Raw genomic sequence first — 21,523 nt, forward strand, 5'->3', positions numbered from 1 at the left:
AGGCGCCCAGCTCCTCTTTCATTTCTAATTTTACTTGACACCTCTCTCTTTATTTCTTGGTAGCCTAGCTAAAAGTTTGTTTATTTTGTTTATCTTTTCAAAAACACAGCTCTTAATTTCATTGATCTTTTCTATTATCTTTATAGTCACTATTTAATTTATTTCATCTCTGATCCATACTAATTCCTTCCTTCTACTAACTTTGGGCTTAGTTTGTTCTTTTTTTAGTTCCTGGTGTAAACTTAGGTTGTTTATTTTTATAAAAGATCTTTCTTTTTTTTTAATGTAGGTGTTTATCACTATGAACCTCCCTCTTAGAACTGCTTTTGCTGTACTCCATAAATTTGGGTATGTTGTATTTCCATTATCATTTATCCCAAGGCGTTTTTGATTTCTCTTTTGATTTCTTCTTTGACCCACTGGTGTTTCAATAGCATGCTGTTTAATCTACACATATTTGTGAGTTTTCCAGTTTTCTTCTTGTTTCTAGTTTCATACCAGTGTGGTTACAAAAGATGCTAGATATAATTTCAATTTCTTAAATTTGGGGTGCCTGGGTGGCTCAGTCATTAAGCGTCTGCCTTCGGCTCAGGTCATGATCCTGGGGTCCTGGGATCGAGCCCCACATCGGGCTCCCTGCTCAGTGGGGAGCCTGCTTCTCCCTCTCCCACTCCCCCTGCTTGTGTTCCCTCTCTCGCTGTGTCTCTCTCTGTCAAATAAATAAATAAAATCTTAAAAAAAAAATTTCTTAAATTTATTAAGATTTGTTTTGTGACTAATATATGATCTATCCTGGTGAATGCTCCCTGCGCATTTTAAAAGATGCTGCTGGATACAGTGTTTTGTGAATGTCTGGTAAGTCCATCTGGTCTAATGGATAGTTTGAGTTCAATGTTTTCTTACTGATTTTCTGTATGGATTATCTATCCATTGTTGCAAGTCAAGTATCAAAGCTTCCTATTGTTATTGTATTGCTGCCTTCAAGTTTGTTAAATTTTTTTTTATATATTTAGTTCCTATGTTGGGTGCATAAATATTTACAAATGTTATATCCTCTCATTAGATTGATCCTTTTATCATTATATAATGACCTTCCTTGTTCCTTACCAATCTTTGTCTTAAAGTCTATTTTGTACGGTAAAATATAGCTACCTCTACTTTCTTTTGATTTTCATTTGCATGGAATATCTTTTTCCATCCCTTCACTTTCAGTCTGTGTATGTCCTTACATCTGAAGTGAGTCTCTCTTTAGTAGAGAGAGAGAGAGTAAGCAAGCTCAGCGTGTTACATACTTACATAAGTATTTTCTACACCCAACGTGGGGCTCAAACTCACAACCTTGAGAATAAGAGTCCCATGCTCTTCCAACTGAGCCAGCCAGGTGCCCCTGAAGTGAGTCTCTTATAGGCAGCATATAGTTGGGTCCTGCTTTTTAATCCAGTCAGCCATTCGAAGTCTTTTGATTAGAGATTTTAGTTGATTTACATTTAAAGTGGTTATTGATAGATATGAATTTACTATTGCCATTTTGTTTATTGTTTTCTGATTGTTTTATTATCCTTTTGTTCCTTCTTTCTGTCTCTTTGTGATTTCATGATTTTTCTCTAAGGTACACTTAGATTTATTTCTTTTTTGTTTATCCAGTAGGTTTTAGCTTTGTGGTTCTATCAGGCTTATATAAATCATTATATATTTATAAATCTATTTTAAGGTGATAACAACTTAAGTTTGAATACATACTATAAAGCTCTGTATTTTTATTCTACCCCAACCCACGTTTAATTGGAGTAATGCCAAATAATGATTGTAATTAATACTAGCAATTCAAAATAACATTGCATTGATTTTATTATAATTATAAATAAAAAAATAACTTACTACTTTAATTTTCTGATTAAAAATTCTTACCTTGCAATAACAGATTCAATTGGCATTATATCAGGCACATAGTGGGCCATGGGGGAAACAAAGTGCCCATCTAGGATCTTACAGTCTGATTGCTCTTCAATCTAAAAGAAAAGCAAAACCAAAATGTATACATGTAGACTAAGATATCTTGGTCTATCATACATGTTTTCCTATAAAAAAAGTTCTAGTCAATTAAAAACCTTTTTTCACTGATGACTACATATTCTTTTGCCCCAATCAGCTTTCTTTCTTTCTTTTTTTAGATTTATTTATTTTAGAGAGAGTGAGCAAGCTCAGCAGGTAGGGGCAGAGGGAGAGAGAGTCTCAAGCAGACTTCGTGTTGAGTGCAGAGTCCAACGTGGGACTTCATCTCACAACCCTGGGATCATGACTGAGCCCAAACCAAGAGTCTGACACTTAACTGGCTGTGCCACCCAGGTGCCCCCCATTCCCAGTCAGCTTTCTAAAGACATGGCTTTTATACACATTTCTTTTCCTTTTACATCCTTTACTACAGGCCAGTTGGAAAAGTAAACCAGAGGGTGCCTGAGTGGCTCAGTTGGTTAAGCATCTGCCTTTGGCTCAGGTCATGATCCCAGGGTCCTGAGATCGAGCCCCGCATTGGGCTCCCTGCTCAGCGGGAAGCTTGCTTCTCCCTCTCCCACTCCCCCTGCTTGTGTTCTCTCTCTCTCTCTGTCAAATAAATAAATAAAATCTTAAAAAAAAAAAAAAGGAAAAGTAAACTATAAATAAACCTCATTTGTACAACAGCATGAAATAAGTCAAAATAAAATACTAGTTGGAAGAACTTAAAAATATAAAATAACCATAAGAACAATTTACAAAGAAACTGTAAAAATAATTTACCGAAATCAAATAAGGGTTGACTTGATGTTAAATATATTAGAATGGCTCATTTTAAGAAATCCATTGACGCAATGAGTCATGTAAACACATTAAATAGGGAAAATATATATTTACATACATAGCAAAGGCATTTGCTAATATTTAAAGATTTTATTTATTTATTTGACAGAGAGAAACACAGCGAGAGAGGGAACACAAGCAGGGGCAGAGGGAGAGGGAGAAGCAGGCCTACCACAGAGCAGGGAGCCCGATGCGGGGCTCGATCCCAGGACACTGGGATCATGACCTGAGCCGAAGGCAGACGCTTAACGGCTGAGCCACCCAGGTGCCCCGCCAAGTTATTTTTTTAAAATAAAAAATCTTTATCAGGTCAGTAGTCAAAATTAAATTAGCAGTAAACACCACATATTTTCATTAAAATTGGAAACAAAAAACTATATCTGTAGATACTATATATATCCAGCTCATTTTAAAACACAAATTCTAGCCAGTAGTGTCAATATCTTATATTAAATAATCCACATTTTTTTTAAAGATTTTATTTATTTATTTAAGAGAAAGAGAGAGAACACAAGCAGGGGGAGCTGCAGGCAGAGGGAGAGGGAGATGCAGGCTCCCCGCCAAGCCCCAGGACCCTGAGATCATGACCTGAGCCGAAGGCAGACACTTAACCGACTGAGCCAGTCAGGCGCCCTCCACATTTTCTTTTTGCAAATGACTTAAATGCTACTTTATCATAAAGTAAGTTTTTTTTTGTTTTTTGTTTTTAAAGATTTTATTTATTTATTTGACAGAGAGAGCACAAGCAGGCGGAGCAGCAGAGGGAGAGGGAGAAGCCGGCTCTCTGCTGAGCTGGGAGCCCATGCGGGGCTCAGTCCCAGGACTCTGGGATCATGACCTGAGCTGCAGGCAGACGCTTAACGACTGAGCCACCCAGGCGACCCTGGCAAATTATTTTCAATTCTTTATTTGTTCTTATTAGCCTATCTTTTTTTCCTCCAGTTTTTTTTTTTTTTAAAGATTTTATTTATTTATTTGACAGAGAGAGACAGCCAGAGAGAGAACACAAGCAGGATAAGTGGGAGAGAAGCAGGCTTCCCGCTGAGCAGGGAGCCCGATGCGGGGCTCGATCCCAGGACCCTGGGATCATAACCTGAGCCGAAGGCAGACACTTAACGACTGAGCCACCCAGGCGCCCCTCCTCCAGTTTTTTTTTAAGTTTCCAAGTTTTAATTTAAATTCTAGCTAGTTAACATGCAGCGCAACACTAGTTTCAGATGTAGAATTTAGTGATTCATCATTTAACATACAACACCCAGTGTTTATCACAGCAAGTGCCCTCCTTACTACCCATCACCTGTTTCACCGATTCCTCCATCTGCCTCCCCTCTGGTACCATCAACTTGTTCTCTATAGTTAAGAGTCTGTTTCTTTGCCTCCCTCTCTTTTTTTCCCCTTTGTTCATTTGTTTTGTTTCTTAAATTCCACATGAGTGAAATCGTACGGTATTTGTCTTTCTCACTGACTTATTTTCCTTATCATAATACTCTCTAGCTCCATCCATGTTGTTGCAAATGGCAAGATTTCATTCTTTTTTATGATTGAGTAATATTCCATGATATATATTCCATGATGTATATTTATATCCCCCACATCTTCTTTATCCATTCATTGGTCAATGGACACTTGGGCTGTTTCCACAATTTGGCCATTGTTTATAATGCTTATCAGCCTATCTTTTATTTGTACTAAATCTTGCTGTTTTGATCATGCTGCAGCTTTATAATACCTACTGGTAAATGACTGAACTAGGTTTTACTTAACACTCTTCTTTTTTAGGTATTCCTGATCTGTTCATACTCTCATGGTTCTTCCCAAAATACTTTCAGGATCCTTTTATAGACTTTAGTTCTAAACTGAATATTTTAACTAGGATTGCACTGCGTTTTTTGAAAATGGTAAGGAGACCCAATGTGTATGATATGAAATTTCTAATCCAAGAAGTTTTTATATTTTAGTCTTTGTGCCTCCTACTATGGTTTTAAAGTTTTCTTTTTGTATAATTTAGAAGAATAAATTATTTGATAAAGGAGGTAGCACAGATTAATGTGAAAGGGAGTAATAATTCAACAAATAATGTTGGGACAACAGGCAATTCGGTAAGAAAAAAAGGAGATTTTAGAGCCATAAGTAATATAGATTTAAAAATTAAGCTACAACTCAAGAATAAAAAGATGAATAACCCAGTTAAAAATTAGGCAATGATTTGGGGCACCTGGGTGGCTCAGTCAGTTAAGTGTCCAACTCTTGATTTCAGCTCAGGTTATGATCTCAGGATGGCAAGATCAAGCCCCATGTTGGGTTCCACACTCGGTGGGGAGTGTGCTTGAAATTCTTTCTCTCCCTCTCCCTCGTCCCTCTGTCCCCTGCCCTGCGCTTGCTTGCCCTAAAATAAATAAATAAATCTTAAAAAAAAAAAAAAGGCAATGATTTCATAGGTATTTCTTCAAAGAAGATATGCAAATGGCCAATAAGCACATGAAAAGATGCTCAACATCACAGTCATAAGGGAAAGGCATATCAAAAATCACAATAAAATACACTTCACACCCACTAGGATGGCTGTTTAATACAAATATTAGTGAGAATGTGGACAAATTGGAACCATTATACACTGCTGGTGAGAAAAGTAAAATGGTGCACTTTGGAAAACAGTTTTCAGTTTGTCAAAAAGTTAAACATAGAATTACCATATGACCCAGAAATTCCAGTCCTATATATATCTAAATAATTCAAAACACATATCCACAAAAACACTTACACATGAATGTTCATAGCATTATTATTCATAATAGTCAAAAAGCAGAAACCTAAATGTCCATTAGCTGATAAATGGATAAACAAAATGTCACATATCTATACAATGGAATATTATTTAACAATAAAAAAGTGAGGTATTGTTAGATAACATGGATGAAACTTGAAAATTTGTTCAGTGAAATAAACCAGACACCAAAGGCCTCATATTAAATGATTCCATTTATACGAAATGTCCAGAACTGGTGGATCCATACAGAATAGCAGACTAATGACTGCCAGCAGGGAGAAGGCTGTATGGAAGTGGGAAGTAACAGCTAATGGGTATATGCTGTCTTTTGGGGGAGATAAAAATATTCTGGAAGTAGGTAATGATAGTGGTGATGATTGCACATCTTGGGAATGTAGTAAAAAACAACAACACTGAACTGCACACTTTAAAAGGGTGAATTCCATGGCAGATGAAAATATCTTGGTTTTTACTTATTTATTTTTCAAGATTTTATTTATTTGACAGAGAGATACACAGCGAGAGAGGGAACACAAGCAGGGGGAGTGGGAGATGGAGAAGCAGGCGTCCGCCAAGCAGGGAGCCCGATGCGGGGCTCGATCCTGGGATGCTGGGATCATGACCTGAGCCGAAGGCAGACGCCTAATGACTGAGCCACCCAGGCGCCCCTATATCTTGGTTTTTAAAAACCAAGAGAGACAATGATGGGGAGAATACAGGGAGAGGAAGGAACTCTGTAAGAATGCATTCTAAAATCTTAACAGTAACTCCTCCTTGGGAGAGAAATGGAATTAAGTGGTGGGAAGTGGCAGAAAGTTAGAGTTTTGATTTTTTACTTGGTATAATTTTAATTTGTTTAAATCTATGATTTTTAATAGAAAAAAACAGCAATAATAGAAATATTTAGCAAAATTTGAGGGAGAAGTGTTCTAAATCCAGAAGCTACAGAAAGAACAGCTATATGGTATAGAAAAGGGATTTCCAATTTATAAAATTTTGTTTTTAGCAGTGGAATTGTTTTGAAAAATGAAATCTCCTAAAGTTATCCAATACATAAGAGATGAAAGTAGAGTTACTTTGGTTGAAGGACAATGAGGGATGTGAAGCCCATGCATTTGTACCCCCTCCCCAACCATACCTCAATTATCCAATTACATAAACCTAGAACTGCTTTACAGAAAAGCGTATGGTTGCTAAAAAAACAAAGCTATTTCAAATATATTTTCTCATTGTCTCTAATGTTACAGCATTTTCTTTCTACCCTTCTCCCATCAATTAACATAATATTTCCCTGATGTTATTTAGAAGCTGTTTTGGGTGGGTGCCTGGGTGGCTCAGTCGGTTAAGCATCTGCCTTCAGTTCAAATCATGATCCCAGAGTCCTGGGATTGAGCTGCACATCTGGCACCCTGCTCAGCAGGGAGTGTTCTTCTCCCTCTCTCTCTGCCCCTCCCCCTGCACGCTCTCTCATTCACTTTCTCTCTTAAATAAATAAATTAATAAATTAAAAAAAAATAGAAGCTGTTTTGGCAACAACTTCTCATGTGCTGATTCTCCAACTAGAATACTTCCCCGTATTACTTATAGTTCTTCTGAGATGTTGAATAATTTATTTTAATCCTCCTGATCCTAAAGATACAAAACAAGGCTCAAAAAGATCGAGACTTAAATATTTTCTTGTATTTAGGCAAGTACTAAATATATGCTCTCAAATATACATGAATGATAGTTATTATAAGCATCCTCTTAGGACACATATAGTATTTAATAATATTAAATGAAAAATCTATACTCATGTTTTAGTGTTTACTGTTATTATAGTCCAACATTCAACCTACTCTTTGTTGTTTTTTTTTTAAAGATTTTTATTTATTCGATAGAGAGAGCCAGAGAGCACAAGTCGGGGGGTTGGGGGGGCAGCAACAAAGGAAAGGGAGAAGCAGACTCCCCGCTGAGCAGGGAGCCTGATGTGGGACTCGATCCCAGGACCCTGAGATCATGCCCTGAGCCGAAGGCAGACGCTTAACCGACTGCCAACCTACTCGACACATATTTATGTTAAACCAGAATTTCTGTAACTTCATTTCTTTTATTTAAATACCTTATCGATGTGTACTGGATAATCACTTGAAACCAGATTCTGACATCTTTCTCGATTTCCAATCATCTTTCTGAATTCGAAGAGTCTATTATGATAAGGGGGGAGAAAGGAAAAATTCAGTATGCCCATTGTATTGAGAGTGTATAATGCTGAAAAATTTGCAAGTCCAATTTATAAGTTATGTCAAAATTTAATTTGAATCATTAGAGAAAAAGATGAGGCTATTGGTTTTTATTCAAGCTGGACATTTTGTCTCATAAAATATGTGAGAAATATCATTGTTCAGAAAGCAGTTAACATATACAAGACTCAAAATTAAAGCCATAAATCCTGAAAATTCATTTTCTTAAGTCCAGATATTTCCATGAGCTACAGTATAGCTCAGCTTTACTGTCATTACAAATTCAAGTTACCCGAGGAAGCTCGGTCCCTGGAAACTCTAAGCAACTTAAAAATAATTAAAGTTAAAAATCTAGCTTGTATTTAAGAGCTCTTTATTTTTAATTTTATTTAATTTTAAAATTACTTTTAAAATAGTTCAATTTATGATTATATGGTTTAAAACTTAAGAGAAATAATTAAAAAGACAACCGACAAAAGGAAATAATTACGTTTCATATACTTCAATGCTTAATTTGCCAGGCACTTTATATTTATAGTAAAGGATTTTATCACTGAAAAACAATTTTAAATGTTTACTACAACAAATTTAGAATAAGCAAATTTGGAAGAAAAAAAAAATGCTTACCTTTTGAGATCTTCTGGCCTCCCCCATCCTCTGATAAAAAGTTTTGTGAGGAGAAGTCTTCGGTATAGAATATCTAACTTGCTCACACCCATTAGTAGCAAACAAACATCTATGAAACAAGATTTAAAATGACTTTAAAATATTTTATTTTAGGCAGCAGGTCAATTTCCTAACCATCTCTTTAAATATCAGGTAAAAATTAAAGATTGATCTACTCTCTTTGCAACTTTCAAATATATAATATATATTTTTAACTATAGTTACCATGCTATACATTACATCCCCAGAACTATTTATCTTATAGATCTTAGAAGTACTCATCACAAGAAAAAAATTTGTAACTCTGTTAGGTGATGGATGTTAAACTTATTGTGCTAATCATTTCACAATATATACATCTATCAAATCATTATGCTGTAAACTTTAAACTAATACAATGTTATATATTAACTATACATCAATAACACTGGAGAAAAAATTAAAGACTGAGATTAAACTATGTACCTTGAATTTATTCTCTTGGATATAGATATAGAAAAAAAGAACTGGGATGAAAGTCGAGAAGATGAACTCTGTATTCCTTTAGGGCAGGATCTTCCCATCCTCAGCACAGTGACTAACAGTAACACTCAGTATTTATTGGATAACAATTGTAGTGGCTATTACTTATGTAGTACTGTATTATCTGCCAGGCACCATTTTGTAAAACTACACACACTCACACACACACACACCCACCCACCCACCCACCCACACACACACTCCTGTTTAAACCTCCCAGCAACTTTATGAAAAAGGATCTATTACCCCAAGATGAGGAAACTAAGCCACAAAGAAAATAGGTGATTTATCTAAGGTCACACAGCTAGTGGTAGGTAGGCTGAGCTAGAACTGAACCCCTGGCATACAGTGAGATCTAACTACTATTCTACACTGCCTGTCTACCACACTAGAGTGCATGAAAAGTAATAATTAAGCAATGCTAATATGTTGTAGCACTTTTCTATTTTTTCCAAATATTTCTAAATTTTTTTTGGTTTTTGATTTTTTTTTTTTAAATATCTGCCTCTGTCTTTTCAAATTGGATGGTGTAGTTCTGACTTGTGGGCAAAACCTGATTCAGTTTCAGGGTTTATTCTACTTAGAAAAATGGAAAATAGTGAGCTTTAATGAGTACTTATCTATTATTTTGACTGTTCTCATGGAACCACCACTTATGTTTTATACTTTTGCTCTTTGATCTGTAACAAAATACAAGTTTAACTTAATGCTCCTCTTTGTTTACATAGGTATACAATCTAATCCACCATCCAACTGGGCTGGCACTTTATTGTTTTTATGACTGGAGCAGCAAAACCAAATCCTTCATATTGCCTCTCTCACAACTCTCAGGACCAAGAACAAGCATTTACTAGATAAGGTACTTGTTAAGCAATATAATCTATAGTATTTAGTATTTTTTAATACCACCCAACTCTTTTTTTCCCAATTCCCATGTGTTACTCAATTTTTATTCTTGATAAAAATTTGGTTGTGGCATAATCTTGCTAAGGAAAATAATCCATAATGTATATCCAGCTTTGTTTATACTACTTATATCACCATCATAAATAAACAAACTGGTATTCTGATTATTAGACGACAATGAATTATCATCAGTTAGTTCCCCAAAGCTAAACCATTCTAGGACGGCCTAACACAAACTTAAGTTTCTGAACTTTTAAGAATATTACTTTTTTTCATGTAGGCAAGAAGTATTTGTTAAATGCTTACTATATGCCAAGAATTATTTTAGGCCCTGTGTTATAAGATGAGCAAGGCACATTCTTCCTCTCACAGATCTTATATTTTAGTGGAGGAAAACAAATTACCAAAAAAAATAAGCAAAGAATAGATAGATAATGACAACACTATAATGATAATATAACAAGAGAGTGTGATAAATACCAGAAGGCTCCTTTTTTTTTTAATTTTTCTTAAAGATTTTATTTATTTATTTGACAGAGAAAGACACAGCGAGAGAGGGAACACAAGCAGGGAGAGTGGGAGAGGGAGAAGCAGGCTTCCCGCCGAGCAGGGAGCCCGATGTGGGGCTCGATCCCAGGACCCTGGGATCATGACCTGAGTGGAAGGCAGATGCTTAATGACTGAGCCACCCAGGCACCCCCAGAAGGCTCCTTTGATAGTCGAAAAAAGTCCCACTTAACCAAAGAGGTAACATTTAAGGCAAGACCTATATAACATTAAGATGCTGGCCAAGACTTTAAACTGTAAATCTCATTAAAATCCATACTTCCTGAAGTCTACTCATGGACAATATTCCAATGAAATATGTAAAAACTATCTAGTCGTTAGGTAAAGGTAAAGCACAGGAACAAATAATTAATGTAAGAGGAAATGCAAGAGAAAATGATCACATAAGTCTCTATTTGCTAATTCAAAGATGCTCACTGTAACATTTTAAAATTCAAACAATACAGAAGTAGGTAGAGTAAAAAAAGGGAAGAATAATCTTGTTTCCATTACCTCCAGTTCTACTTTTCAGAGATATTTAGTACTAACACTGTGGAATCTTTTCTTGTTGACATTATTTACTTACCTATACAAACTTTAAAAAAAAAACTTACTAGTTACAGGGGCGCCTGGGTGGCTCAGTCGTTAAGCGTCTGCCTTCGGCTCAGGTCATGATCCCAGGCTCCTGGGATCAAGCCCCACATTGGGCTCCCTGCTCAGTGGGGAGCCTGCTTCTCTCTTTCCCACTCCCTCTGCTTGTGTTCCCTCTCTTGCTGTGTCTCTCTCTGTCAAATAAATAAATAAAATCTTTAAAAAAAAAAAAAACTTACTAGTTACATTACACATTTTTGGCAGTATTTAACAACATAAAAATATACAGTATAGGAGCACCTGGGTGGTTCAGTTTGTTGAGTATCCAACTCTTGGTTTTAGCTCAGGTCATGATCTTGGGGTTGCGGGATTGAGCGCCGCAACTGGCTCCAGGCTCAGCACAGAGTCTGCTTGAGATTCTCTCTCTCTCCTCTCCCCCTCCCCCCTGCTCCCACTCTCTTTCTCTCTCTCTCAAATAAATAATCTTTCAAAAAAATATATATATATATACATATATATACAGAGTAAAGATGAGAAGTCTCTCTTCTTTACTTCTAAGTTTCCTCTCCTCCTAAAAGGTAAACACTGTATTTAATGCTGTATACCCGTGACCTCTATCCATTTATACATGTACATATATTTTAGGAGTTTCTGGTGTGTTTGTTTTTAAACACAAAAGAGACCAACTTCATTGTTTGTCTTTTTCCAATGTTGTTCCGCACCCTGCTGATTTATAGGACTGTCTCATTTTTTTCTATTAAGAGATGAGCTTAGGGGCGCCTGGGTGGCTCAGTCATTTAGCGTCTGCCTTTGGCTCAGGTCATGATCCCGGGGTCCTGGGATCGAGCCGGGCATCGGGCTCCCTGCTCTGCAGGAAGCCTGCTTCTCCCTCTCCCATTCCCCCTGCTTGTGTTCCCTCTCTCGCTGTGTCTCTCTCTGTCAAATAAATAAATAAAATCTTAAAAAAAAAAAAAAAAGAGATGAGCTTAGCCCATTTATATTTATCACTATGGTATTTTTTGGGTTTAGTTCTTTTAGACTTTTGGTTTTGAGGTTTCATTTTTAAAAAATTATTCACATTTAATTGTTTTACATTTTAGTGTATATAAATTTGAAAGAGATATATTTAAAGTTCAATATGTCATAATGGCTAAGAGCATACACTCTTCCCTGGGTTGAATCCTCTACCATGTGACTTTGAGCAAGTCACTTATCCTTTCTGTGAATCATCTGTAAAATGGGAATAATAACAGTACTTACCCCTTAGGATTGGTATGAGAAGTAAATGAGTTACCATTTATGAAGCATTTAAACAGTACTTTGCAAATTTAAGTGCTATACCTATGACTAATAGCAACAATATTATTGATTATCCTTACTGTGGGGTCTCCCAATCAAATGGGGGGCCATCAAATGTGGGGTGATCCAATCAGGTAGAGGCTAGGGGTACAGGTGGTGAAAGAATTCACCCAAGGCAGAATAACAGAGATAAAAGTTTACGGAAGTGGCCGGTAGGACAGCAAAGCGAAGACTGTCTGCCACAAGACAGTGGTGGGAGGCCACAGTTTGAGGGCAGAGTGAGGGAGTACAGGGAAGTATGGAATTTTCCCTTTTTTGGTAATCTTACTAAGGTAATCTTAGGTAATCAAGCATGGGGCCTGGGGGAGCAGAGTGGGGAGAGGGAGAGGAAGAGAGAGAATCTCAAGCAGACTCCCGCTGAGTGCAGAGCCCCAAGCAGGGCTTGATCCCAGGACCCTGAGATCATGACCTGAGCAGAAATCAAGAGTGGGATGCTTAACTGACTGAGCCACTCAGGCGCCCCAACTAATTCCTATTTTTTAAATCTAGAAATCTTCGGGGCACCTAGGTGGCTCAGTCAGTTAAGTGTCTGCCTTCAGCTCAGGTCATGATCTTTGAGTCCTAGGATGGGGCCCCACAGTCCACTCCATGCTCAGCAGGGAGTTTGCTTCTCCCTCTCCCTCTGCCCCTACCCCCGGCTCATGCATTCTCTCTCTCAAATAAATAATCTTTAAAAAAATCTAGAAATCTTCTATAAACTTAGATCTAGCTCTAAAACCTATATCCCATTTTTAAAACCCCTTCCAAGCAGCTCTTACAAGTGTTGTTTTAGTGTTTGAACGTCTATAATGAGTTTTCCATATACATCCCATTTATGTTTGTCATAACTTATAAAATATCCTTTTTGTAATGTAACCAATAGTATGTTCAATCCATATATTAACTTAGTAACACTGTTATTATTATTTTTTTAGTCTTTCCATCCAGAGTTTTACTTCCTCCATTAATATTTTATTCTATCCTTTAAGTATTTTTATGAAGCATGTTACATGACTAACAAAATATTTAGTATTTGTGATAGCTACTATGAATAGGATTCCTTTTTCCTTATACTTTCTCTTTAGATTAATAATACTATTTCCTAAGAAAACAGTTTATTCTAGATTTTTTCCTTTAATCCCACAACTTCTGTATTAGAATTGCATTCCAGGAATGAGTATATCAAATACTTAGGGGGAGATTTATTCCTCTGTGATGGGATATGCATCTTTCCACCATACCATGCTATTCCTCCAATTTCTTACAAGCTAAGCCATATCAGAAACCCAAGATCACAAGTCATAAAGCGAAAAAGTTCTATGCATGTTATGAACTTTCAGGATTACACTTCTTAATCTACTATCCTAAGGATTTTTATAAGCCTGCCTTTAAAACAGATTTCTGATTTTATCTGATTAATATTTTTCTAAGGTATCTTTAATAATACACCTAATTAGGAGAGAATAATGATTTGAAAATGAAAAAAAAAGCTAAAGAATATTTTTAAAAGTAATCTGTACTGAATATATCCAATTACAAAATGATACATTGTAGAATTCTGCATGGAAAAAAAATAAATGACATAAACATAAAATCTTAGTGTCTGTTGTAACAAGTTTAAAAATAGTATCTCAAAAGAACAATGTTATAAATAGAATAGAGGAGAGATCCTGCAAACTTTTCTATAAAAGGGTAGATAGTAAATATTATAGGCTTTGCAAGCCAAGAGGTGAAATCAAAGGTATTGTGTAGGTGCATAAAAATCACAAAAAAAGAAAACTAATATTCACATAATTTTTACTGAGGAAATTTAAAATATAATAATAATAATAAGCAATCTTTTGTAATATAGGTCTAGAAATGAGAGGAGTAAAATTTTTTTCTTGGGATTTTGTGTAATGAGGGTTCAAAGTTAGTGCCCTTATCACTAAACTGAGTACTAATGTTCATGTGTAAAAACTATTCTTAGTTTATGGGCCATACAAAAGCAGGCAGGTTGGCCCATAGGCCATAGTTTGCTGACCCATGGGCTAGAAAAACCAAATAAATCATAGATATGTCACAAATGCCACAATAATGTCACAAATGCAAAAATACAACTATAAAACACTACATTAAAATGATAAATTATCCAATCCTATAAAATGGTATAGGTAAAATGTAAATATTGATTTTAAAAGAATTAAACATGTCACAAGGTAGACCTAAAATTAGTATTCTATCTAAAACAAACATTAGTTATTTAATTAGCTGTGTTTTGTCTGCCTTCTTAAAATTTGTAATTTGGTAGCTAAAAGGTGGAAAAAACCCACGTGTCTGTCAATGGATGAACAGATAAGCAAAATGTGGGGTATACATACAATGGAATATTATTCAGCCTTAAAAAGGAATGAAATTCTAACATATGCTACAGTGTGGAAAAACCTTGAGGACATTACGCTAAGTGAAACAAGCCAGTCACAAAAAGACAAATACTGTATGATTCTACTTATATGAGGTTCCTAGAGCAGCCAGATTCATAAACAGAAAGCAGAATGGTGGTTACCAGGGGCTGAGGGGACAGGAAAAGGGGTGGGTATTGTCTAATGTGTAGAGAGTTTTGGTTTTGCAAGATGAAGAGTTCTGTTTGCACAACAGTATGACTGAACTTAATACCACTGAACTGTACACTTAAAAATGGTTAAGATGGTAAATTTTACCACAATAAAAATAATGGAAAAATTTAGAAACTGGAGTTAATTTGATAGTCTCTTTACAAAATTCTTCAGAAGTTAATTGATACTTTTTTTCCCTCTTGGTAACTTTCTCAGTAAGTATAAGTAGTTCATTATCCTACTGATCTAAGAACAGAACTCAAAGCATGTATTATTCTCTTCAAAAAAATGCTACGGCATAATTTAAATATCTAAACACCTCACTAACACCTTTAAATAGAAGAATTTGAAGAACAGACCTCTTTGTTTCCCCCATCCTCTCAATTCCCCTTTCTTGAGGATTAGTTTCCAAGAACCCAGCCTACATGGGTTTTCTGCTTTAGGGTCTCATCTAGCTTCAATCAAGGTGTCAGCTGGGCTGTATTCTCATCTGGAAGCTTGACTGGAGAAAAACTTGCTTACAAGCCCACTCAGCTTGTTAGCAGAATTCATTTCTTCACAGCTATAGGCCTGAGAGTTTCAATATTTTACTATTTGTCAGCCAGAGGCCAATCTGAGCTCTTAGGGACTATCCATGGTTCCCTACCAGGTGACTCTCTCCACAGACGTTCACAAAAGGGCAGCTTACCTCTTCAAGGCCAACAGGAGAGTGAGACTGAGTGTTCTAGCAAGGCAGAGTCTAATATAACTTAATGTAACCATGGGAGTGTCATCCCATCAACTCTGCCATATAACATTTCATCATCATGGGCCATTTATTTTCTCTATAGTGGCTGGAAAAGGATGGGGGTTAATGTCTTCCTTTGTAACATAAACACATCAATAGCAGATTCCATATTAGCATTAAAAAATCCCAAAATTCTGGGGCTCCTGGGTGGCTCAGTTGGCTAAGCTGCTGCCTTCGGCTCAGGGCATGATCCCAAGGTCCTGGGATCGAGCCCTGCATTGGGCTCCTTGCTTAGCTGGGAGCCTGCTTCTCCCTCTCCCTCTGCCTGCTGCTCCCCCTGCTTGTGCTCTCTCTGTGTCAAATATATAAATAAAATCTTTAAAATAAATAAATAAATAACCCCAAAATTCCAACACTTGTATTTTATAGTAAGAAGAAAACTGTTCATGAAACATCCCATTTTTCTACTCAATATTCTTCTAAGATGGTAATCAAAGGCAAATATACAAAAGTAAAAAGTTCAAGAGAAGCAGGAAAGGACTTGAGAACAATGAACTTTTTGAATATTTTGTAAAGTAGCATTGTTTATTATATGTCTAAGTTGGTTAGTCATTTCTAATTTTCAACCCTATACCAGAAGAGCTTTCCAAATCACTTTAATTCCATATAATATGGGCCATAACAATCAGCACCTCAAATCTAGAGCCAGCATATTCCTTGCTATATTTACCTGCAGTAAACCACTGACCAATAAGTTACAGAAAGTAAATCAAACACACACATAACCTGCTGTAAGTTTGGCTATAGAGTTGAGGATTACAAAGAACTTCTTAAATCCCATTTCAGTCCCAAGAACAATATTAATGTCCAGGTTTTCTGGGACGTTCTAAACATGTAAGTCTAGGTAGGGCTAACTGCTATCCCGTGCCACCATGAACAGATAATAATACAAGTCCAGAGTAAAGATAACTCCAGTTCACCAAAAAGAGGCACCATCTAGAGCCACATCAGATACTTAAAGCATCTACTTCAGGCTGGATTGACACCAGTGAGCTTCTGCAGAGACAGACCCATTTTTGAAGTATGTATCAAGCCAAACTGATAACAACTGTCATCTATATATAAATATATTTTTTAAAGATTTTATTTATTTATTTGACAGAGAGAGACACAGCAAGAGAGGGACCACAGCAGGGGGAGTGGGAGAGGGAGAAGCAGTTCCCACAGAGCAGGGAGCCCGATGTGGGGCTTGATCCCAGGACCTTGGGATCATGACCTGAGCCAAAGGCAGACGCTTAAGAGCTGAGCCACCCAGGCTCCCCTGTCATCTATATTTTTATATAGCCAATGCCAAAGGAAAACTCAAAGTACTTCTACAAAAACAAACTTCTACAAAAGTAGAAGTTCTATTACAGTGCCAAGGAATGAAGTCTTTCCTAGAAATGAGCTCTATTGCTGAAGTGGCACTCAGTATCTGTATGCCATATAGTACTTTTATCTCCTATCACTCTAATACTTAAGCATTTACACAATGCAATCCTAATTTTTTTCTGGATTCTTATCCTCATAAAGTTGATACATAAATAGGAAGTTTATTTGTTCATTTGTTTTGAGGGGTGGATATCTATTCTAAGCAGTCATCTAAGGAAATTCAACAGGTGATTGTCTCATATCCTCATGTGAAACATTCAGCAAATAATCTAATCTCTTTTCAAACTTAGTTCTTCTTTTCCATGGCTTTAAAGAAAGTAATTATGATTTTTAAAAGATTTCTTAAATGTTTACTTTGTTTAGGTGCACTGTTCCTAAGAAATGATTTTTTACTTTCTTTTTTTCCCTATGGTACAATACACAGAGCTTATTTAGATTTCACCGTTTTTTTTTTTTTTTTTAAAGATTTTATTTATTTATTTGACAGAGAGAGACACAGCGAGAGAGGGAACACAAGCAGGGGGAGTGGCAAAGGGAGAAGCAGGCTTCCTGCTTCCTGCTGGGGCTTGATCCCAGGACCCCAGGATCATGACCTGAGCCGAAGGCAGACACTTAACGACTGAGCCACCCAGGCGCCCCTAGATTTCACCGGTTTTACACACTCATTCCATATACTTTCGTGGTCTAAAGCCATTACTTGGAGGTGGCAATGGAAAATAGCAGTGTCAGAAGACCTGGGTTCCTTCACTAGCTATGTGACCTTGATGCCACCTTAATCTATAAAAGGGGAATAATAACTGGCCTACTATACACACAGTTGCAAATTATTCAATTTATATAAAAATTGATCACCTGTTTTAATATATTTTAAGAGATACAGGAAAAGATTCTTCTTAAAATTCTTTTCATAGTAAGGCTGCTGGTGAAAAAGCACAGGCTTTACATTCAGGAGTCCTGTGTTTCTTGGATTCTTGCTTTGTTACTTATTTGTGGTATGACCCTAGGAAAATGAACTATTCTCCATGCTTTCGCTTTCCTTGTATGCTTGACACAATCCCAACTCAGAAGACTGTGTAGGGATTAAATGAGGCAAATCAATAAGCACTCACTCAACATATATTCATCTAGCAATTATTCTGCTTGGTGCAATCCTGATTAAAAGTCCCTTTGTGAAATATACACACACACACACACACACACACACACACACGCCAGACTTAGGGGATTAGAAGTCAATGATACCTTAAAGCAACATTATGGCAAAAAAATATATATTAATTTTTTTTTTTTTTACCTATATACCTTCTTGGAACCAGTCATAGGAATCTGATAAGTTTTTTGAGCTGTTACAAACAAATTTGCAAGACTGAATCCAAGCACAAATATATCAGGTCTGGATTCAGAAAACAGTTCTGAACTAACAGAAAACACATTTCAAATTTAGCTGCTCATGAGTGGAATGTCCCTGACAGGATAAACACAAGAAGGTCACAAACAAGACAAAGGTTACAAGTGATGGCACATACTACACAACAGATAACTAATATAGGGTCTGGCATAGGTAACTGCTTATAAATATTGGTTGAAAGAATTGAATTGAGTCCCAACTCTGCCACTTTCAGTCCAAGTGACTCTGGGTAAGTTGTCAACTTCTCTGAATCTTAGTTCTCTATAAAATAGAAATATGTCTGCTTTATCTATCTCATAGGAAAGTTGTAATCAAGTGAGATCACATGAGAATGTACTAGCACTAATAAAACAATTATGACTACTGCTACCAACTACCTTACAAGCCTACTTGTAGAAAAGTAACATGTTAATATGTAAGCACCAGAAAGAGACAGCATCAAGACCTACTGAAACAAACAAACAAACAAAAAAACACAAGTTTTTTCTAAAAATGGCATTTTCTTTATGATGAAAGGTGCTGGTCACTGCTAAATTGGTACTGGGCCTTTTCTAACCCCTAGATTACAGCAGCAGGATCTGCTAGTGGTATCTTGCAAGACTGAATCCCCCAGTAGGCGCAGGAGACAGTGAGATGCCGATCTGAGGATCCCCAGATTAGAACAAGGCACTACAGGGAAGGTAGTTAGCCTTTGTAGTTAGCCGAGCGAGAAAACCAACAGCGCCAAGACAATTCCACCTTCCACAGGGATTAGAGACCGCCCGCCAGCCTAACTCACTCGGGTCGGCCAAAGCGCGCCCTAAAACCCCGCTTCGTCCAGCGCCCGGGACCTCCGCGTCTCCCGCCAAGCCCTGCGTCCCCCGTCCCTGCTTCCTGGCACGTACGCAGTGTGTCGAGAGGCTCGGGGACCGCGGCCTGGACCGGCTACTTACTCACTGTCCGTTCTTAGGGCACCTGCTGTCCAGCCAGCAGAGCCTCCTGGCGCTGTCCTTTCCCTGGCTCCCAGGACTTGCCTTCCGTCGGAGCCACAAATGCAGTGACAGCAACCTCTCCAAGAACCCAAGAATAAGAGGCCCAGACAGCCAAGCCTAGAGAGAGGGACGAGCCCGGGGCGGGGCAGCCGTTTAGACACGCCCTGAACCCTCCCCGGTTATCTCCCAAGCAGTCCCGGGTGGCCGAGAAATGCGGACCTCAGGAGGAGGGCTAGGACACAGGGCCCCGCCCCTGATTTCTTCCCGCCCGGCGCGGTCCGGACTCCCCCGTGACTCTCTCTCTGACCTCGGGGCGCTCCGCCCACTTCCAGTTGCCGGGCACGCACGCGCACTTGCTGACTTGTTTTGACAGCTTTAGCCAACTGGGATGGGAGGGAGCAGGAGGTGTCGCGAGAGTTGGTCTCACCGCCTCGTGGGCGGTGTAACCATGGCGAGCTTGGGGATCGAGGCAGAGCAAGAGCCACTCTTAGGCGACCGCACAGCCGGAAGCAGGTGAGCGGATGTTGGGGGAAGGCCCCCTCACCTTCCTGCACTATTGCCACTGGTCCCTTTCCCGGCGTCAGCCTCATGGGCCCGAACGTGGGATTCAGGGCGGCGGGAGGCTGTGGCCGGTCGTGCGAGACCGGGTGATGTGCTCCTGCTGCTGAGGAAAGAAATTTCGTCGCGCGGCGCGATGAGCCAGCGAGTTCTGGTGAAGGTGTTAGAGAAATTCACACTGCCTCTTGGACCTTCACTCCCAACAGTGTCGCGGCCGTTAAACCACCGCATTCTGCGTTCCTCTACGGAGCTCATCAATTTACACGTTTCACAAAAGTTCCGAAATGATGGTTTTAATTGATACTTGAAGAAACCTCTCTTAGTATTGACTTAATTGCGTGATAACTTTTTGATACTTCGTTAGCAAGTAAACCTGTACAAAACGAGCATACCTTTCTCCTATGCCAAACATATAAAGACTAATTTCTTAGCGTTTAAGGATGAACTGTACTTCGACCCTTATATTTCTGGTTATTTTGATCCTACTTTATGGACAGTAATTCAGAATTGTTCAGTTTGTCTCTTACTACTTAGTTAAGTAACTATTTTTGTCTTTAGGAAAACGGAATTAAATATTACTGTGTTTGAAACAATTTATCAAGTAAATTAATACACAGTTAAGCTGTCAACGACCATGTTAATTTTTGCACATTTGTCTCTCTTAAGCACCAAACTTTCATTTTAACCACTTTGTTTGAAACTCTTTTGGGCAGTGTATTTCTCTGGTCCCCGATTTACTAAACGGAATATATGTATTGCAATTTTATCTACATTTTATCTTGAGATCAATACAATTATTATCAAACCCGAAATATTCCATAATACAGGGATGTACTCAGGGCCTACTGAGACATTTTGGACTATTTGCTTCTATACTAGTTTATTTTACACGATTTTTTTTTTAAGCTTGTATTTATTTATTTGAGAGAGAGAGAGCATGAGCAGGGTGAAGGGCAGAGGGAGAAGCAGATTTCCCCAGTGAGCAGGGAGCCCATTGCTGGGATCATTACCTGAGCCTGAGGCAGATGCTTTAACCTACTGAGCCACCCAGGCGCCCTTTACTTTCTTTCACTTTCTTACTAATTTATACACTTGCTACACGTTTAAAGTTTTATGTCTGCTTTTCTACCTATTCTGTTGCTGGCAGACTATTCCTCATCATGTTTTTTTATGTATTGACAGTCCCTGTTTTTGTTGCTGTCAGCAGCCTCTCTTCTCCCAACTTTATTTTGAAATTTCTAGTTTGCTTCTGCTTTGAAAACCATTTCTAAGCTTAATAGAATTATGTGCAGTTAGAACATGGAAGCTATGACTAAGGACTAACCATCTCTCTTAGGTGCATGTGCTTCAGTGCATAGACTTTGTGACATTTGGATTTCTCAAAGTTCTTTTTGCTTCTACCTGGTTCTTGACTATTTTTCAGATAAATTCAGGATCCTTG

General features: G+C 37.8%; 2 protein-coding genes and 1 long non-coding RNA gene across 6 annotated transcripts in view; 2 read left to right on the plus strand and 1 right to left on the minus strand.

Moving 5' to 3' along the window:
- Nucleotides 1-9,865, plus strand: part of LOC115941124 (uncharacterized) — an 81,357-nt gene extending 71,492 nt beyond the window's left edge. The window contains exon 5 of the long non-coding RNA XR_014142874.1: nt 9,741-9,865. This is a non-coding gene — a long non-coding RNA (uncharacterized LOC115941124). The remainder of the gene's footprint in view (nt 1-9,740) is intronic.
- The window catches only part of ABHD18 (abhydrolase domain containing 18), a 53,160-nt gene extending 33,518 nt beyond the window's left edge, over nt 1-19,642 (minus strand). Inside the window, exons 1-5 of one of the 3 annotated variants that reach the window (XM_081811911.1) lie at nt 19,486-19,642; nt 11,079-11,249; nt 8,452-8,560; nt 7,704-7,788; nt 1,909-2,009 (exon numbers count right to left, since the gene is read on the minus strand). In XM_081811911.1, coding sequence (XP_081668037.1) covers nt 1,909-2,009; nt 7,704-7,788; nt 8,452-8,543 — 278 coding nt within the window. In that variant the 5' untranslated portion in view covers nt 8,544-8,560; nt 11,079-11,249; nt 19,486-19,642. The remainder of the gene's footprint in view (nt 1-1,908; nt 2,010-7,703; nt 7,789-8,451; nt 8,561-11,078; nt 11,250-19,485) is intronic. The other 2 variants (XM_081811909.1, XM_081811910.1) reach the window with 2 other exon arrangements.
- A 243-nt stretch (nt 19,643-19,885) lies between these two features.
- Nucleotides 19,886-21,523, plus strand: part of MFSD8 (major facilitator superfamily domain containing 8) — a 37,762-nt gene continuing 36,124 nt past the window's right edge. Inside the window, exon 1 of one of the 2 annotated variants that reach the window (XM_031028593.2) lies at nt 19,886-20,037. In XM_031028593.2, coding sequence (XP_030884453.2) covers nt 19,913-20,037 — 125 coding nt within the window. In that variant the 5' untranslated portion in view covers nt 19,886-19,912. The remainder of the gene's footprint in view (nt 20,038-21,523) is intronic. The other variant, XM_006727414.3, reaches the window with a different exon arrangement.

This window comes from Leptonychotes weddellii, chromosome 2 (assembly GCF_054177405.1).
Source record: "Leptonychotes weddellii isolate Sample4059 chromosome 2, ASM5417740v2, whole genome shotgun sequence".
Taxonomy (NCBI): domain Eukaryota; kingdom Metazoa; phylum Chordata; class Mammalia; order Carnivora; family Phocidae; genus Leptonychotes; species Leptonychotes weddellii.